The sequence below is a fragment of the Cnephaeus nilssonii genome, assembly GCF_951640355.1.
Source record: "Cnephaeus nilssonii genome assembly, chromosome: 7".
NCBI classification, from domain to species: domain Eukaryota; kingdom Metazoa; phylum Chordata; class Mammalia; order Chiroptera; family Vespertilionidae; genus Cnephaeus; species Cnephaeus nilssonii.
In genome coordinates, this window is record NC_137078.1 from 80,922,517 (window position 1) to 80,937,847 (window position 15,331).

At 42.3% G+C, this 15,331-nt stretch overlaps 1 protein-coding gene across 10 annotated transcripts in view; it reads left to right on the plus strand.

Annotated features, from left to right (window-relative positions):
• Positions 1-15,331, plus strand: part of KIAA0319L (KIAA0319 like) — a 107,035-nt gene that overhangs the window by 34,180 nt on the left and 57,524 nt on the right. For all 10 annotated transcript variants that reach the window (XM_079776345.1, XM_079776346.1, XM_079776342.1 and 7 more), the window contains one exon: positions 7,498-8,024. In XM_079776345.1, coding sequence (XP_079632471.1) covers positions 7,498-8,024 — 527 coding nt within the window. The remainder of the gene's footprint in view (positions 1-7,497; positions 8,025-15,331) is intronic.

A 15,331-nucleotide genomic window follows, 5' to 3' on the forward strand; every position in this document is an offset into this window, starting at 1 on the left:
AAGCAAGTCGTGTTCCTGGGCTGAAGAAACTACAAAGAGGCTAGTCACTAGAGAAAGGAAGCCGGGCATTGCTATGTGATGTCATTACCCGGCGCCCACAGTGACCGTTTCTGGGCTGGGCTGCTCCATGGGGTCTTGGCAGCATGGGCTGCGATTTGGTGGGGTGTCACTCTAGGGTGGTGGCAGGGCTTGTATCCCAATTGGGGGAAGCTGAGTGTTGGTTTGTCAGCGCCAGGTCTGTGGTGCTGTTTATTTTTAAACTAGAGGCTTGGTGTGCACAAAATCGTGCCTGAGTAGCTGGCCACCGTGAGCCACCATGCCACATGAGCCGCTGGCCCCGCCTCACCGCACAAGCCACGGGCCCCGCCCTGCCACCACGGGTGGCTCACGGGCTGGTGGGGAGAGGGGGGAAGGACTGAGAGGCGCTCTATGCACCTCCTGGTGACCAGTTGTTTGGTTGCTTCTGCTTGCCTCAGCTGGGTGCCCCGCCCATCACCACTCATAGCTCGTGCCCCGCCCTCCGCCGCTCATAGCTTTCTGCCGCTCATAGCCCTCCGCCGCTCGTAGCTCTCTGCCCCTCGTAGCTCTCTACTGCTAGTAGCTTGCTGCCCTGCCCCGCCCGCCGCGAGAGCCACTGCTCGTTTGGTTGTTACGGCGTCACGGCATTACGGCCACAGGCTTTTTATAATACAGATGGCAAGTGCGCATCATGGCTGGTCCTGCATTGAGCGTCTGCCTCCTGGTGATCAGTGTGCGTCATAGCTATTGGTAGGATGGACGGACACTTGCCTTTTATACATATAAACTAGAGGCCCTGTGTATGAAATTCGTGCACAGGGGTGTGTGTCCCTCAGCCCAGCCTACACCCTCTCCAATCTGGGACCCCTCGGGGGATGTCCGACTGCCCTCTCATAATCCAGGACTGCTGGCTCCCAACTGCTCACCTGCCTTCCTTCCTGATTGCCCCTAACCGCTTCTGCCTGGCAGCCTGATCACCCCTTAACCACTCCCCTGCCAGCCTGATTGATGCCTAACTGCTCCCCTGCCAACCTGATTGCCCCTAACTGCCCTCCCCTGCAAGCCTGGTCCCCTCCCAACTGCTCTCCCCTGCAGGCCTGGGTCCCCCCCAACTGCCCTTCCCTGCAGGCCTGATCGCCCCCAGCTTCCCTCCTCTGCCGGCCTGGTCACCTTTAACTGCCCTCCCCTGCAGGCTTGATTGCCCCCAACTGCCTGTCCTCCCTTGCAGGCCTGGTCTCTCCCAATTGCCCTCCCCTACTGGCCTGATTGCCCACAATTGCCCTCCCTTGCAGGCCTGGTCCCTCCCAACTGCCCTTCCCTGCTGGCCATCTTGTGTCCACATGGGGGCAGCCATCTTGTGTGTTGGAGTGATGGTCAATTTCCATATTACTCTTTTATTAGATAGGATAGAGGCCTGGTGCACGGGTGGGGGCCAGCTGGTTTGCCCTGAAGGGTCTCCCAGATCAGGGTGGGGGTTCCCTTGGGGCGTGGGGCGGCCTGGGCAAGGAGCCTGTGGTGGTTTGCAGGCTGACCACGCCCCCCGGCGACCCAAGTGGAGGCCCTGGTATCTGGGATTTATTTATCTTCTATAAGTGAAACTTTGTAGCCTTGAGCGGAGGCCAGGGCTTCGGGAGCTTGGCTTCCTCCATCGCTAGGGAAACCCAAGCCTCCTGCTCACTCCGTGGCCGCAGCCATCTTGGTTGGGTTAATTTGCATACTCCTGATTGGCTGGTGGGCATGGCTTGTGGTGTAGTGGAGGTACAGTCAATTTGCATATTACTCTTTTATTAGATAGGATATGTAGAAACAAAAAAGCTTCCTTTAAAAATGTAAGTAAGATCATAATATATAGATTTTCTGCAACTTGCTTTTTTAACTTAACAAGGTATTGTGGGGATGTTTCTATGGCTGCACAGGGTGGTGCAAAAGTAGGTTTACAGTTGTTTGTATGGAAAATAATATAATAATTAATAAATGATAATACAAGAATAAACTCTGTTTTGCGTACTCACAACTGAAACCTACTTTTGCCTCATCCTGAATATAGAACTCTACCTTACTGTTTTTATTTAAAAAAATTATTGATTGATTGATTGATTGATTTTTAGGGAGAGAGGGAGAGACATCAATTTGTTGTTCCACTTATTTATGCATTCATTGGTTGATTCTTGTACTGTATATGTCCTGATCAGAGCTCACACCCACAACCTTGGCATATCGGGACAACACTCTAACCAACTGAGCTACCCGGCTAGGACTCTACCTCATTGTTTTTAATTGCAATAATATTCTTTTTTCTTTTTTTTTAAATCCTTACCCAATGATATTTTTCCATTGATTTTTTGAGAGAGTGGAAGAGAGAAGGACAGAGAGAAATATCGATGTGAGAGAAACACATTGATTGGTTGTCTTCTGCACATGCCCCAGCCAGGGCCTGGGCAGGAGAGGAGCCTGCAATTCAGGTACATGCCCTTGACCGGAATTGAACCCAGAACCCTTCAGTCCACAGGCCAATGCTCTTTCCACTGAGTCAAACCAACTAGGGCTGCACATAATATTCTTCCAAAAATAGTCTATGCATAATATACATAAACATCATGTTCTCACCCCCCCCCCCAACACATTGTAGCACACTATACACACCGTATTCTTTAGTAACTACTTCCATATTGATACACATTTAGAGTCTTCAAATATCTTACGAGTATGGACTATACTACAGTGAAATCCTAACAACTGAGAAGTTCCCCAGAATAGAGGTAAACAGATTTTATTTTTTTAAAGGAATAAATACTTTAATTTTTTAAATTGATTTTTAGAGAGAAAGAGGAGAGAAGAGAGAAACATCTATGTGGGAGCATAACATCAATTGACTGTCTCCTGCACATCCCTTACTGGGGTGGATCTGCAACCTGGGCATGTACCTTGACTGGGAATCGAACCTAAAGGCCAAACTGTGGGGAAAAGTCTTCCTACATAAATTACATTCATGGATTCTTTGATATTCAACAAGGCTTGAGCTATAACTGAAGACTTTCCCACATTTCTTACAGTGATAGGGTTTTTGTCTAGTATGAATTCTCTGATGTCTAATAAGAATTGAGCTCTTCGTAAAGGCTTTCATTACACCAACAAGGTTTATTTCCACCATGAGTTTTCTGATGTTCAGCAAAGGATGTATACCTGAAAGATTCTCCACATTTATTACAATGATAGGGTTTCCTTCATGTATGCATTCTTTAGTGCCTATTAAGAGTTGCTATCAGGAGCTCTTGCTAAGAGGCCTGATGAAAGAACTCCTGCCTCCACCTCTCCCTCCTGACTACCTGTTCTTTTGGGTGTGGGGGTTGTGATATTTTCAATTAGTCCTGCCTCTTTTGGCTTGTGTCCCATTAATCATGTATTTTTTCCTCAGGAGCATCTATATCAGAATCTTGAGGTCTGAGCTCCTGTATATTAGTGCTACACCCTTAGCCCATTCCTCACAATTTATAAATTCCTTTTCTTACATTTTCAGTGCCATTAGAAGCCAGCTGGCTTCAATTAAATAAATAAATAAATAAATAAATAAATAAATAAATAAATAAATAAAAACACTTTTGAAGTAATTTAACACTGAAAGACTGATTAAACCCATGCTATCTTAAAAATAAAAATAAAAGTTGAGCTCTCTTCCTAAAGCCTTTTCCACATTCATTATATTAATATGGTTTCTCACCAGTATGGATTTTCTGATGTTCCAACATAGTTGAATTATCACTGGAATCTTTTCCAAATTTATACATTTAAAAGGCTTTTCTCCACTGTTTTCTCCCATAAAGAGTAAGGGCTATCTTCTGAGCAAAGGCCTTCTCACAGTCTTTACATTTGTAGCATGTCTGACTTATGAGTTCTCTGGTTACTTAAAAAGATACCGTTCTTCCTGAAAGCGTTTGTCCATTCATTGCGTGGGGTTTCTCCCCAGAGTGAATTCTGTGATGATTAATAATTGTTAAGTGTTTCTTAAGAGAAAATGTCCACATTCAATACATCTATAAGGTTGCTTATGTGAATTTTATGATGATTTAAAAGAAATGAGATTTTCATATAGGCTATCCCACATTCTTTACCTTTATAGGATTTCTCACCAGTATGATTTCTCTCATGGCTAATATAGGAGGAATTAGATTTGAAGACTTTCCCACATTATAGTACTACTTCTCTATGGAGCTTCTGACCTCCCAGTCCAGACCAATATCAGTCATAATACTTTTTATTCACTCTTCCAGAGCAGGTCCTTCAGAAGTATTTTGCTTTAGGGCTGACATCTTTGTTTCAAACAAGTACTCCTGGACTGCAGAACTTCTCCTGCCTTCATTCAGGGCTGTGCCTCTTGCTCCAGTTGGGCAGTTAATTTTGGTTGGAAGAGAGAATCTCCACAGACACCAAATTCCCATAGTTTTCTAGCATCACATCCCTATACATGTCCACTGAATAGCATCCAGGCATCTCCATTCAATCTGAGTAAAGGCTATAGCCACATCCTCAAATGTCAAGTGATCCCTGCATCTAGGTAGTTGGTAGTCTTGGAGCCATCTGTCTCCAGGCAAGGGCAGAGAATCTTGCATAAACCAATAGTTCTTGGTGCTGGAAGTCCATAATTAAGGTGTTGGCAGGTTTGATGTTCTGAGACTTTAGGTGGAATGCTTCCTTGACTCTTCCTGGCGTTTGGTGGTCACTGTCAATCCTTAGCATTCCGTGGCTTGCAGGTGATTCACTCCAATCTCCGCCTCTGTTGTCACGTGGCCTTCTTCTTGTTTGTCTCTCTAGATCATTGATTTTAGACTTTTATGAAATAAGCATTTAAACCTATAAATGTCCCTCTAAACCAGTGATGGGCAACCTTTTGAGCTTGGTGTGTCAAACTTCGCCAAAAAACTGAGCATAACTTGGGTAGTGTGTCACTTTGAGGACAAAACATTATTTTGCAAATGTTTCATCCTCAGGAGCATCAAATGTTTCATCCTTTGGAATGAAATGGCTACGCGTGTCAGTGCTGACACGCGTGTCATAGGTTCGCCATCACTGCTCTAAACATTGCTTTAACTACATCCCACAAATTTTGATATGTTTTGTTTTAATTTTCATTCAAATATTTTCTAATTTCCCTCATGTAGTTTCAACTTACACTTGGCATAAATTAGTGTTCAAAGATTAAAGGGGACCATTATCCAGATGTCTGGAGCTCTTTCTCTGTGGAGCTTTTCCGTTTCTGGTAGTTTTGCTCTAAAATGCTATCACAGTCACTCTGAACTCTCTTTCCTCAGCAAGACATCTCTGTTTTGCTTTGGATCTCTTACCCTGTACCACAATTTTCAGCTTGCTTCTATATGGAAAGCCAAGGTAGTCATACCTTGTTTGTTTCCTCTTTTTTTTAGGTCACAGCCCTGAACTATCTGTTGTTCAATATCTAAAAACAGTTGTTTCATATATTTTGTCTGGTTTTCTAACTTCTCATGTTGGGAGGGCAAGTACTATGGCAATTTCTTCCTTAAGGGCAGAAGTGGGGGGGGGGGGAGGTCATAGTACATTTTTGAAAATATAAAATAGTAGCTTGCAGAAAACTACAATTTATTTTCATCTGTGTGGACCTCTTCAGTGTTAAACATGACAGAATTATTCTGAGAAGAATGATGAAAAATTGATATAAAGGTAACAGTAGTTACTGAACAATATTTTGATTTCAACAAAGTCTATATACACTCAGCTGTTACCAAGATTCATACCATTGGTTACTTTGTGGGAAGATGAATGAGGAAATGAGGGGTATTTCTGTAGCTCTTGGTAACTTTGGTGTTGTTTTTTTTTTTTCATAGTTGCTATTCATTATTTAAAAAATATTTTTTATTGATTTTTAGAGAGGAAGGGAGAGGGAGAGAGAGATAGAAACATCAGTGATGAGAGAGAATCATTGATCGGCTGACTATTGCATGCCCCACTCTGGGGATCGAGTCCACAACCCAGGCATGTACCCTGACCAGGAATCGAATGGTGACCTCTTGGTTCATAGGTTGATGCTTAACCACCGAGCCATGCCAGCTGAGCTATTTCTTCATTTTCTTAAGGAAGTTCTGTCTTTTTATGGCCTTCCAAATTGCCTTGTTTAGTGTTAGGGTGGTGCTAATGTATCTCTCTAGTCTTGTAAAGAACAATGGCAAGTTGGCTTTCCTAGCACTTGCTTAGCTCAGTGATCCAGAAGCCTGCCTTTATTCTCTCAGTAGCCTGGTGTCCACATTTAGTCTCTTGGACATTTAGTAGGTATTTTCTGGGAGTTAGGTTGACTTTGGATGATTATCAGTTTGTTGCTTTAGCTAGTCATAGCCCTTTTTCAGTTATGTGTACATGCAGACATATGATGATCCATCTCTTTAATACTTTGATTCTTCTGCATATTTTCTATATTACTTCTAAAATATACTTTATGTTATAATAACAGGGCCAGGGCTAGGGTGAAGAAAGAGGCACACAGGACATAAAATTTAAGGAGACACTCACTCTCAAGGGTTGGGTAAGCCAACCTTGCACTTGAATGACTCTGAGAATAAGCGCCTCCTTAAATTTTGGGCCCCAGGCACCTCTCTTGCCTTATCCTGGTTCTGGCCCTATATCACCCTGACTACAGTTGGTTATAGAGACCTATATAACAGTACCTTAAAATGAACTCTGTATAACAACTTTCATTTAGAGAATGCTCTGACTTGACTTCATCTAAGAATACAGAAGTGAAAATCAATGCTATGCCTTAAATAATTCAGCAGCCCAAAAGTTCCTCCATAAGCAGCATTAGCCAGAATTTTGGACCATTTATCTAGGTTAACCACAGTAGGTCATTGTTTTACCTATCATGACATAGCTTGTCATGATTAAAATTTTGTTAAGCTTGACTACTGGTCTGGCTGATACCATGATATGCAAAACCACCTGACTCTGGCAAACAGTTGGTTAGAACATGATAAACCTGTAACCTGCAAAAGGTCAAGCATCTGTTTGTATTGCTGCCAGTTCAGTGGGGGGCATATTCCAGCTTGTTTAGCTATCTGCTCTTCTGGTCTCTTAGTCTTCACTCTGTTCCTGAGAAACATCTTGATGCGCACGTGCGCGCCCTCCACCCCTTCCTCCATACACTGCCACCAGAATAGCTCTTTTGATTATTTTTTTTTCTGTTTTACAAACTGGATGGAATTCTCTGTAAAAGGTCTACTTGGAAGGGAATTATTTAGAGAGGAACCAGCAATGAATGTGGATCAATACTCTACAAGCTAAAATATCCTGAGCCAAAAACACTCTCTTTTGCATCTTCTGTTCCTCTTACTAGATAGCTTTCCCACTCTCTTAAAAACCAGTTTTCACAATAGCCTCAAATGTTGGTGTTCAGGATTCTTTACAGAGTAGTAGTCTGTTTTTATTTCATCTTTAAATATTTTCATTCTTTATTTTTAGATGCCAGTGAGAGCAGGTGCAAGCAGGTGAAGACACAATTTGGAGTTGGCTTGAGATCTGGGGGAGAAAATTACCTCCGGCTTCTTGAAGGAACCCCCTCTCTCCAGACATGTTGGACTGCCTGCTGCCAGGACTCTGCATGTCATGCCCTTTGGTGGTTAGAAGGGATGTGCATTCAGGCAGACTGCAACAGTTCCCAGAGCTGCCAGACTTTTAGGACAGACTCTTCCAATTCCATGCTGGTGTTTTTTAAGAAATTCCAAGCTGCAGATGACTTGGGCTTTCTACCTGAAGATGTTGCACCTCATATTCTGGGGCTAGGTTGGAGCAGGGCATCTCAGAGGAGGCAGAGCCTTCCCAGAGCTCCACTCCAACCTGCTGTATCTTCCACTGACCAGCAGAACTTAATCAGGAGGCTTCAGAAGAGAGAGAGTCCCAGTGAAGAAGTTATACCTATAGTGACACAGCATTCTGAAGTGAATGACTCCAAGGAACTAGGTGATCTGAAAACCAATGGCTCCGAAGAGGTAAGCATATTATGAATAAGGAGCAGAGAATCTGTTAAATCTGTTTTTACAGTTGGCACACCTAGGTAATGAGGCTGTGCTTGTGGCCAGTGCTCCTAGGCTGAGGAGTGTATGTATAAAGCTGCTTAGTGTCATCTTTGTGGGTGCTTCCCAGATGAACAAGGGTAATTTGACCTTAGAGATATTCACTCCATGCAAGTCTGACATTGTTTTGATAAAAGCAGAAAGTTGCTCATTATCTAGTCTAAACTGGTTGTTGGCTGCAGGTAAGTGCCATTGTGTGGGTGCTAGTCTCCACCAACAATTCTGCAGTGATTTCTGCCAGATTGCAAAACACTTGATTGATGTGGTTGCAGTCAAGTTCTCCTCCTTTTCCCCTATCTCCTGCCTGTAAACATATTCCTTATGAGGTCATTTCTATTCCAGTCTGAAGTAACCAGGGCTGGTAGTGCAGATTAAGACCTGACCTGCTGGGGCTAGGGAGCTGGATGTGGCCGTTAGCCAAGAGGTTTCTACAGTGAATTCTCACAAGCTTTGTATGCCAAAGGAGATACCACCAATAGAGTTTATTCCGCTTATTATGTTTCTTCACTGTTGATCTTCCTGGGCAAATTATTAAAAGGAATGACTCACTCCATGCTCAGTCTCCCTTGATTCCTGTGACTTATTTTTGTATTTGTTTTGTCCTAGTTGTCTCTATCAAGTTGAAGCCAGAGTGGGGAGGCAGTACTGCATGCCTGGCACTGTGTGTGCTGATCATTTTGCCATGTCATTTTATTGAATTTTCATAGCAATATTTCCAAATAGGTGTTACTAACCCTGCTTTACCGTTTCAAAGTTTGTCAGGTGAGGAAACTGAGGCCTAAAGTTAAACAGTTTGATCATGCAGCTAATGAATAGCAAACCTAGAATTGGAACCCAGATTTAATATTAAGAAAAGAACTTTCAGTCCAGTATTAGAGATTATAGACTTAGGCTTAATATGCCCATAAACATTTATAGACACCTATTATCAAGGTCAGGCACTTTTCTAAGCACTGGAGATACATAGGTAAACAAGACATGATCTGTTCCCTCAGGAAGTTTACAGTCTAGTGGAGACTCAGACATGAAAATAGATATTTACAATAGTGTATAATTATTGCATTAGTAGAGTTATATACACAATACAATAGGATCACAAAAGAGGAAGTGATCCACTTGAGCAGGGAGATGGTGTGTATGTTCAGGGAACACTTTATAGAGATGTTTAACTTATTTTTCAAGGGAAAGTAGGCTTTCACTAAGGGATTAAAGATATTATAAGTATTCTGGACAGAGGCACCGTGTATGCAAGGCTCAGTCTATCAGCAAATATTTATTGCACATTTACTAGGACAGGGTACTATATTAAAGTTAGGCACTAGGAATATTATAGTAAATAAGATAAACATGATTTCTGCCTGAATAGAGCTTACACTCTGGCAAGGAAGACAGACATTACATTTATAATAATTAGATAATTATAAGTTTGATGCAGGTTGTGAAAGGATAAATGCAGATTCTTTAAGAGCATCTAGTAGGGACCTAATCAAGACTAAGGGGTAAGGTTAGGCTACTTTAAGAAAGGAAAGTTTAATCTGAGACTTGAAGTAGAAGCTAGGGAAAGAAACAAGCCAAGGGTATTTCAGGCAGAGGGGATAACAATTTCAAAGTTTGTCACGTGGCAAGATCAAGAAGTTGAGAGACACTGGTCTTTGTCAAACAGAGCAAGAGAGCTAGTGGTGCAAGAAAAGACTTGAGAGGTGTGCAGAGCCTTAAGGCCTTCTTAAAATATTGGTCTTTATTTAAGGAGGGAATGGCATGATCAGATAGGTTTCTCTGCGGTGAATAGACTGGAGAAGGGCAAGAATATACAGGGAGCACTCAAATAGGAGGCTCTTCAAGCAAGGGAACCATTGAACTAAAAAAGGAGGTTGAAGATACAGGAAAGAGGGTAAAAAATAATCCCTCAGAGCTATGGTCCTCAAACTTTAGCGTGCATCAGAATCACCTGAAGGCTTGTTAAACATTGCTGGGCCCCAACTTGTGATTTAGTAGGTCTAGAGCGAGGCCTGAGAATTTGCATTTGTAAAATGCTGGAGAATGCTGAAACTACTGGTCTGAGAACCATATTTCAGGAACCATTGCCTTCTAGGACTGGGGTGTTAGAATCCAGAGAATGGAACACAAGAGTAGCTTTAAGCAGGAGAAGAGACATCCCCTTCATTGTGATAGGAAGGAAGAAATGCATGGATATAAGGGCAGCTAAGGTAGATTTTGAGGTTTGGTAGAGAACATTGTGGTAATTTTAATCTTGTTCCTGTTTTTTTTTTCGTTTTTTTTTTTTCAGAAGTGGGGTAGTTACTGAGAGCAGAAGCAAAGATAGCTGGAGTGGGGATAGGTGGGTAGGGGCAGGAATATCAGAAGTTTAGAGAGAGCAGTAAAGGTCTGAAATAGCCATTGTGAAGCATAGGAGATGGCAGAATAGGTAAGGAAATAGAAAGATTGCTGGGCAGCATTGAAGAAGGAGACCATGAATTTATAAGAGTGGTACTGATAGTTTGATTCATCCAAGATTGGAACTTTGCCAGTCTTGTGTGAAAGGAAACTGGGGCATGGAAATTGAGATTATTGTCAAGAGAGTGGATGAAAGAGAGAGTGTAAGAAGATAGGAAAAGAAGCAAAGATAGGTGCTGACAGAGATATGATAGAAGAGATATACCTGATATTCACAGGTTTTGCTGATAGAAAACAGACATATGGGGCACAGGTAAATGTGAGTCCTGCAAGGATAGGAGATAGTAGTCAGGGATATTTGAAGTTAAGATTTAGGAGGTGGAGAAGTGCCTACAGGATCTAGGGTGTAGCTGTGGAAGAAGGTTGCTGGGGTAGAGTGGAGAAGAAATTTATTGACGACAGGGAGCTCAAGAGAACATACTAAATGAGCTATCCATGAAGACATTGAAATAGACTTTACCATGATGATGATAATAGCAATAGCTAATGTTTATTGCGTGAGCACTTAATATGTGCCAGATACCATTCTGCACCCTTTACATGTATTAACTCTTTTAATCCATACAACAAATCCTATGAAGTAGTATTATCATCTCTAGTTTATAAATGAGGAAGCTCAAGAAAAGAAAGGTTAAGAAGCATGGCCACCCTAGCCGGTTTGGCTCAGTGAATAGAGCGTCAGTCTGCGGACTGAAGGGTCCCAGGTTCGATTCCGGTCAAGGGCATGTACCTTGGTTGCGGGCACGTCCCCAGTGGGGGGTGTCCAGGAGGCAGCTGATCGATGTTTCTCTCTCTTGATGTTTCTAGCTCTCTATCCCTCTCCCTTCCTCTCTGTAAAAAATCAATAAAATATATTTAAAAAAAAAAAAGCATGGCCAAGGCAACATAGCTAATATATGGTAGTATCAAGACTTGAATCCAGGCACTCTGCTTCTATCCAGAGTCTGTTCTCTTAAGTAGGCAAGGACTTGGGGTGAAGAGGAATTTTGAGAGCCAGATACCAAAGCCATCAGTAAAGTAGGAGTAACTAGTATGTTGGGAGATGACAGCTATGATGAGAGTTGAAGTGTAGTGCAGCAAGATGGCAGAGGAGAAGAGGTTTTTACAAAGAAGATAGAAGAGTAATTGTTTACAAAGAGAATTGGGAAGGGGAGTCAATAACATAGCAACCTACCTTCAATCCTAAAGTATGGGAGAATAAGTAGCCATCATACATGGAAACAGTATCTTCAGGGGAGGGCAGGCTTACAGTTAAGAATAGGTGGTCACTAGTTTATGGGCACTTGGCCTGTGTGGTTATACAAATCTCCACTCTTAGAAAGCCCCTGTTTTTGGTTTAATGCTCTACTGTTGTTGTCGTCTTAAAATTCTTAATAATTTTAATAGAGTTTGAACAAAGGATCCTGCATTTTCATTTTGCACCAGATCCTGCAAATTATGTAGCCTGTCCTGCAGGAGGTATAGGGAACAAAACATGAAACGACTGAGCATACAAGTGACTTATTAATCATGGAGTAGTAATTCCAAGACAATTCAATGGAATATTTGGGTGAAAGAAAAGGAGGTTGGGTCTCACAGGAGAGGAAGTATGGATGATTATAGGGGTAACAGTTTAGTATAGTAAATGTTTAACAGCTGGGTTTTCCTAGAAAACAAAAACAAGCCCTGAATTGTAGACTTTATCAATTTCATAGTGTAAATACTATCACCATAACCAATTTCAAGCTACCAACATGAACTCACTGAACACAGAGTTAGAAGAGATGGGTACAGTCAGCACACTACAGGATAATTGTGATCAATAAAATTAGAAGTGTGCTGGGGCTGACCGGCAGACCCTGAACGATGGATGAGTGATTACTCTAACACACGATTTTGTGAAAGAGAAGGGCTAAGGCACTACTTGACTATCTTCACCAAGTAGTCCCCTTCGCCTGCCTCCTTAGGTTTTTATTGTCATAACCTGTAGATACAAGTAGTAGGGTAAGTATCCTTGAGAAAGTATACGCTTCTACAAGGTCGGGTCTTTAAAGACTAAACATAGAGATTCTAGCAAAACACCCCTGGGAATCGGACTTGTTTGGAAAAGTCAAGGTAGGGGCTGCCGCCTTCGGCAAGGTCCCCTCAGAGGCCCCGACCTTTCAGAGATTCCTCCTTACAGACATTCCAACCAAGTCCCCTGCCTCCCCACAGAAGTAGACTAGTAAAATGAAAATATGGTAGATTTAGACCTGATAATCTCCTGGAAAATATGGTAGATTTAGACCTGATAATCTCACTGGAACAGTGGTCGGCAAACTGCGGCTCGCGAGCCACATGCGGCTCTTTGGCCCCTTGAGTTTTTAGCAAAGGCCAGCTTAGGAGTGCCCTAATTAAGTTAATAACAATGTACCTACCTATATAGTTTAAGTTTAAAAAATTTGGCTCTCAAAAGAAATTTCAATAGTTGTACTGTTGATATTTGGCTCTGTTGACTAATGAGTTTGCCGACCACTGTCCTGGAAGATGGTGAAAGCTCAAACTCAGTCCTTATAGACTTCATCTGTATAGACTTCATCTGAAGGAAGATCCTGTATTTTATTCTTGTTCACCAGCTGTGGGCAGTGGCAATAAATTGCTGCCAGTGAACAGGATCTCAAGTTTAATGGTCTAACATGGAGAATGGGTGTGGGGGATATTGAATTTGAATATTGAGCCCCAAAGGTGGGAGTGAGCCTTTGTGCACAGAGGCAGCATAGAATTTGGCATCTTTTGAGAACTGCAAGCATTGCTAAAAAATGGGGCCAAGTGAAGTTTTCAGATCCAGACAAGTTATGTTTGACCTTACATACTATGCTTAGGAAGGCCATGGATAGCTTTGGAAGGGTGGTGAGGTCACCTTCCTTGTACATTCAGAACGGTTAACTGGTAGGCATTTCTTTTAGGAGAGGACTTAGTGTTCAAACTTCTGTTTATGCACTGGGGAATGGAAGAGAAATGTATACACGGCAGATCTTCTCCTTCTAATTAGGGATGACTGGCTAGCAGGACTAGTTTCTAGTTTGTACTGTTTTCACTAAGGTAGGTCAAGCAACTCTGCATCCAAAATGGGAAGAAATTGTATCATAAATTGTTCTTGTCTTGCCTGAAATGTCTGCAGAGCTCTAGAGGCCCTGTGTTGTCAGTAGCATTTTTCATTCTTTTGGAAATATACATATATTGTATCCAAGAGCAGGTATTGTGGATCTTTTGCAATTCCCAAAGTGGAAAGGAATATCACCAATTTATTTCCCTCTCTCAACTTAAAGAAGGAGAAGCTGATAATGCTTGGTTTAATTACCGCTTTGGCTCTATGCCATGAACCTCTGAATTGCTAGCAAGAGGAGCCTGCAGGTTTGTTGATTTGGTACTGGAACATTTGCAGTATAAGCATTTCAGTTTCTGGCAATTAATTGCTGCCTTTGTGAAAGAAGAAGGGAGCATTCTCTTTGAGCCCAGGAAATGCAGATCCTATTAGGTTATCCCTACACATAAGGTTTGACTTTAGGAGATTGAGATCCTCCTCTCTCTACCATCCATCTCCCGGTTTCCAGTCAATAATCACAGCATTTCAACCCCTACAAGCCAGGGGCTTTCTGAGGAACAAATGACTGAGTGGGTAAATGAGCCAAGCCCTTGGACACCTCTCTGCTGCCTTTTTTTTCACCGAGGAAAACTCTTGTCCAGAGCATACCTCTCACCAGGAGATAGAGGTGTTGAGTGTGGGCAGTGACACAAAAGAGCCTCTCACATCCAAGGACAGAAGCCCCAGCAGTTCTCTTTCTTCCCTTCCTCCCTGCTTTTGTTTTGTTTTGGTTTGTTTATTGGTTTGTTTTTTTTTTGCTTGGTTGCTTTCTTTCGGTTTTTGTTTTTAAATCTTTCCTTTAATCCTTTGGGCTTGTAAAATTTTTGCCAAGGGTTCATTTATTATTGTGACCATTATTTCCTGACAAATTTGGAATCCCTCAGGACCTAGTTTTTCCCAAATTCTCATCTCTATTTATCTGAGCAGCAGACACCAAAATTTTTTTTAGCCCTAGGCCCCCCCTCAGCTCTTTGCCTGTGTAATTTGTATGGGTTTCTAACCCCTGAGTGACCTAGGCTTTTCCAATACTGTCTGTGTGCATATATTCACTAAACACTCCCCCAATCCTACCTCCCCACCCTTCTAATCTTACATGAGTGGCTTATTGCATGACGAGAAAACCTGGGCCGAAACCGGTTTGGCTCAGTGGATAGAGCGTCGGTCTTCGGACTGAGGGGTCCCAGGTTCGATTCCGGTCAAGGGCATGTGCATTGGTTGCGGGCACATCCCGGTGTGGGGTGTGTAGGAGGCAGCTGGTCGGTGTTTCTCTCCCATCGATGTTTCTAGCTTTCTATCCCTCTCCCTTCCTCTCTGTAAAAAAATCAATAAAATATATTAAAAAAAGAAGAAGAAGAAGAAGAAGAAGAAGAAGAGAAAACCTGGGCAGCTCATTTCCTTGTGTGGGGGTGTGCAGAAATTCCTACTATTGTACTTTTTCCTTTTTCTAAAGTATTAGTGCCTGAACTATAATGCCCTTTATTTTTTCTCACAACAGTTGTTTTACTTTCTCTCTTAGTATTCTGGTTCTTTAATCTGCTTATCTGATTTTACTATGTGAAATGAATTTGACATGTTTTTGTTGGCTACTTTGTAAGTTAATTAATAAGGCAAGTGTTGATTTTGGTGTGAATTTATTAACAGATCCTTGCTAATTGGCCAAACTTGA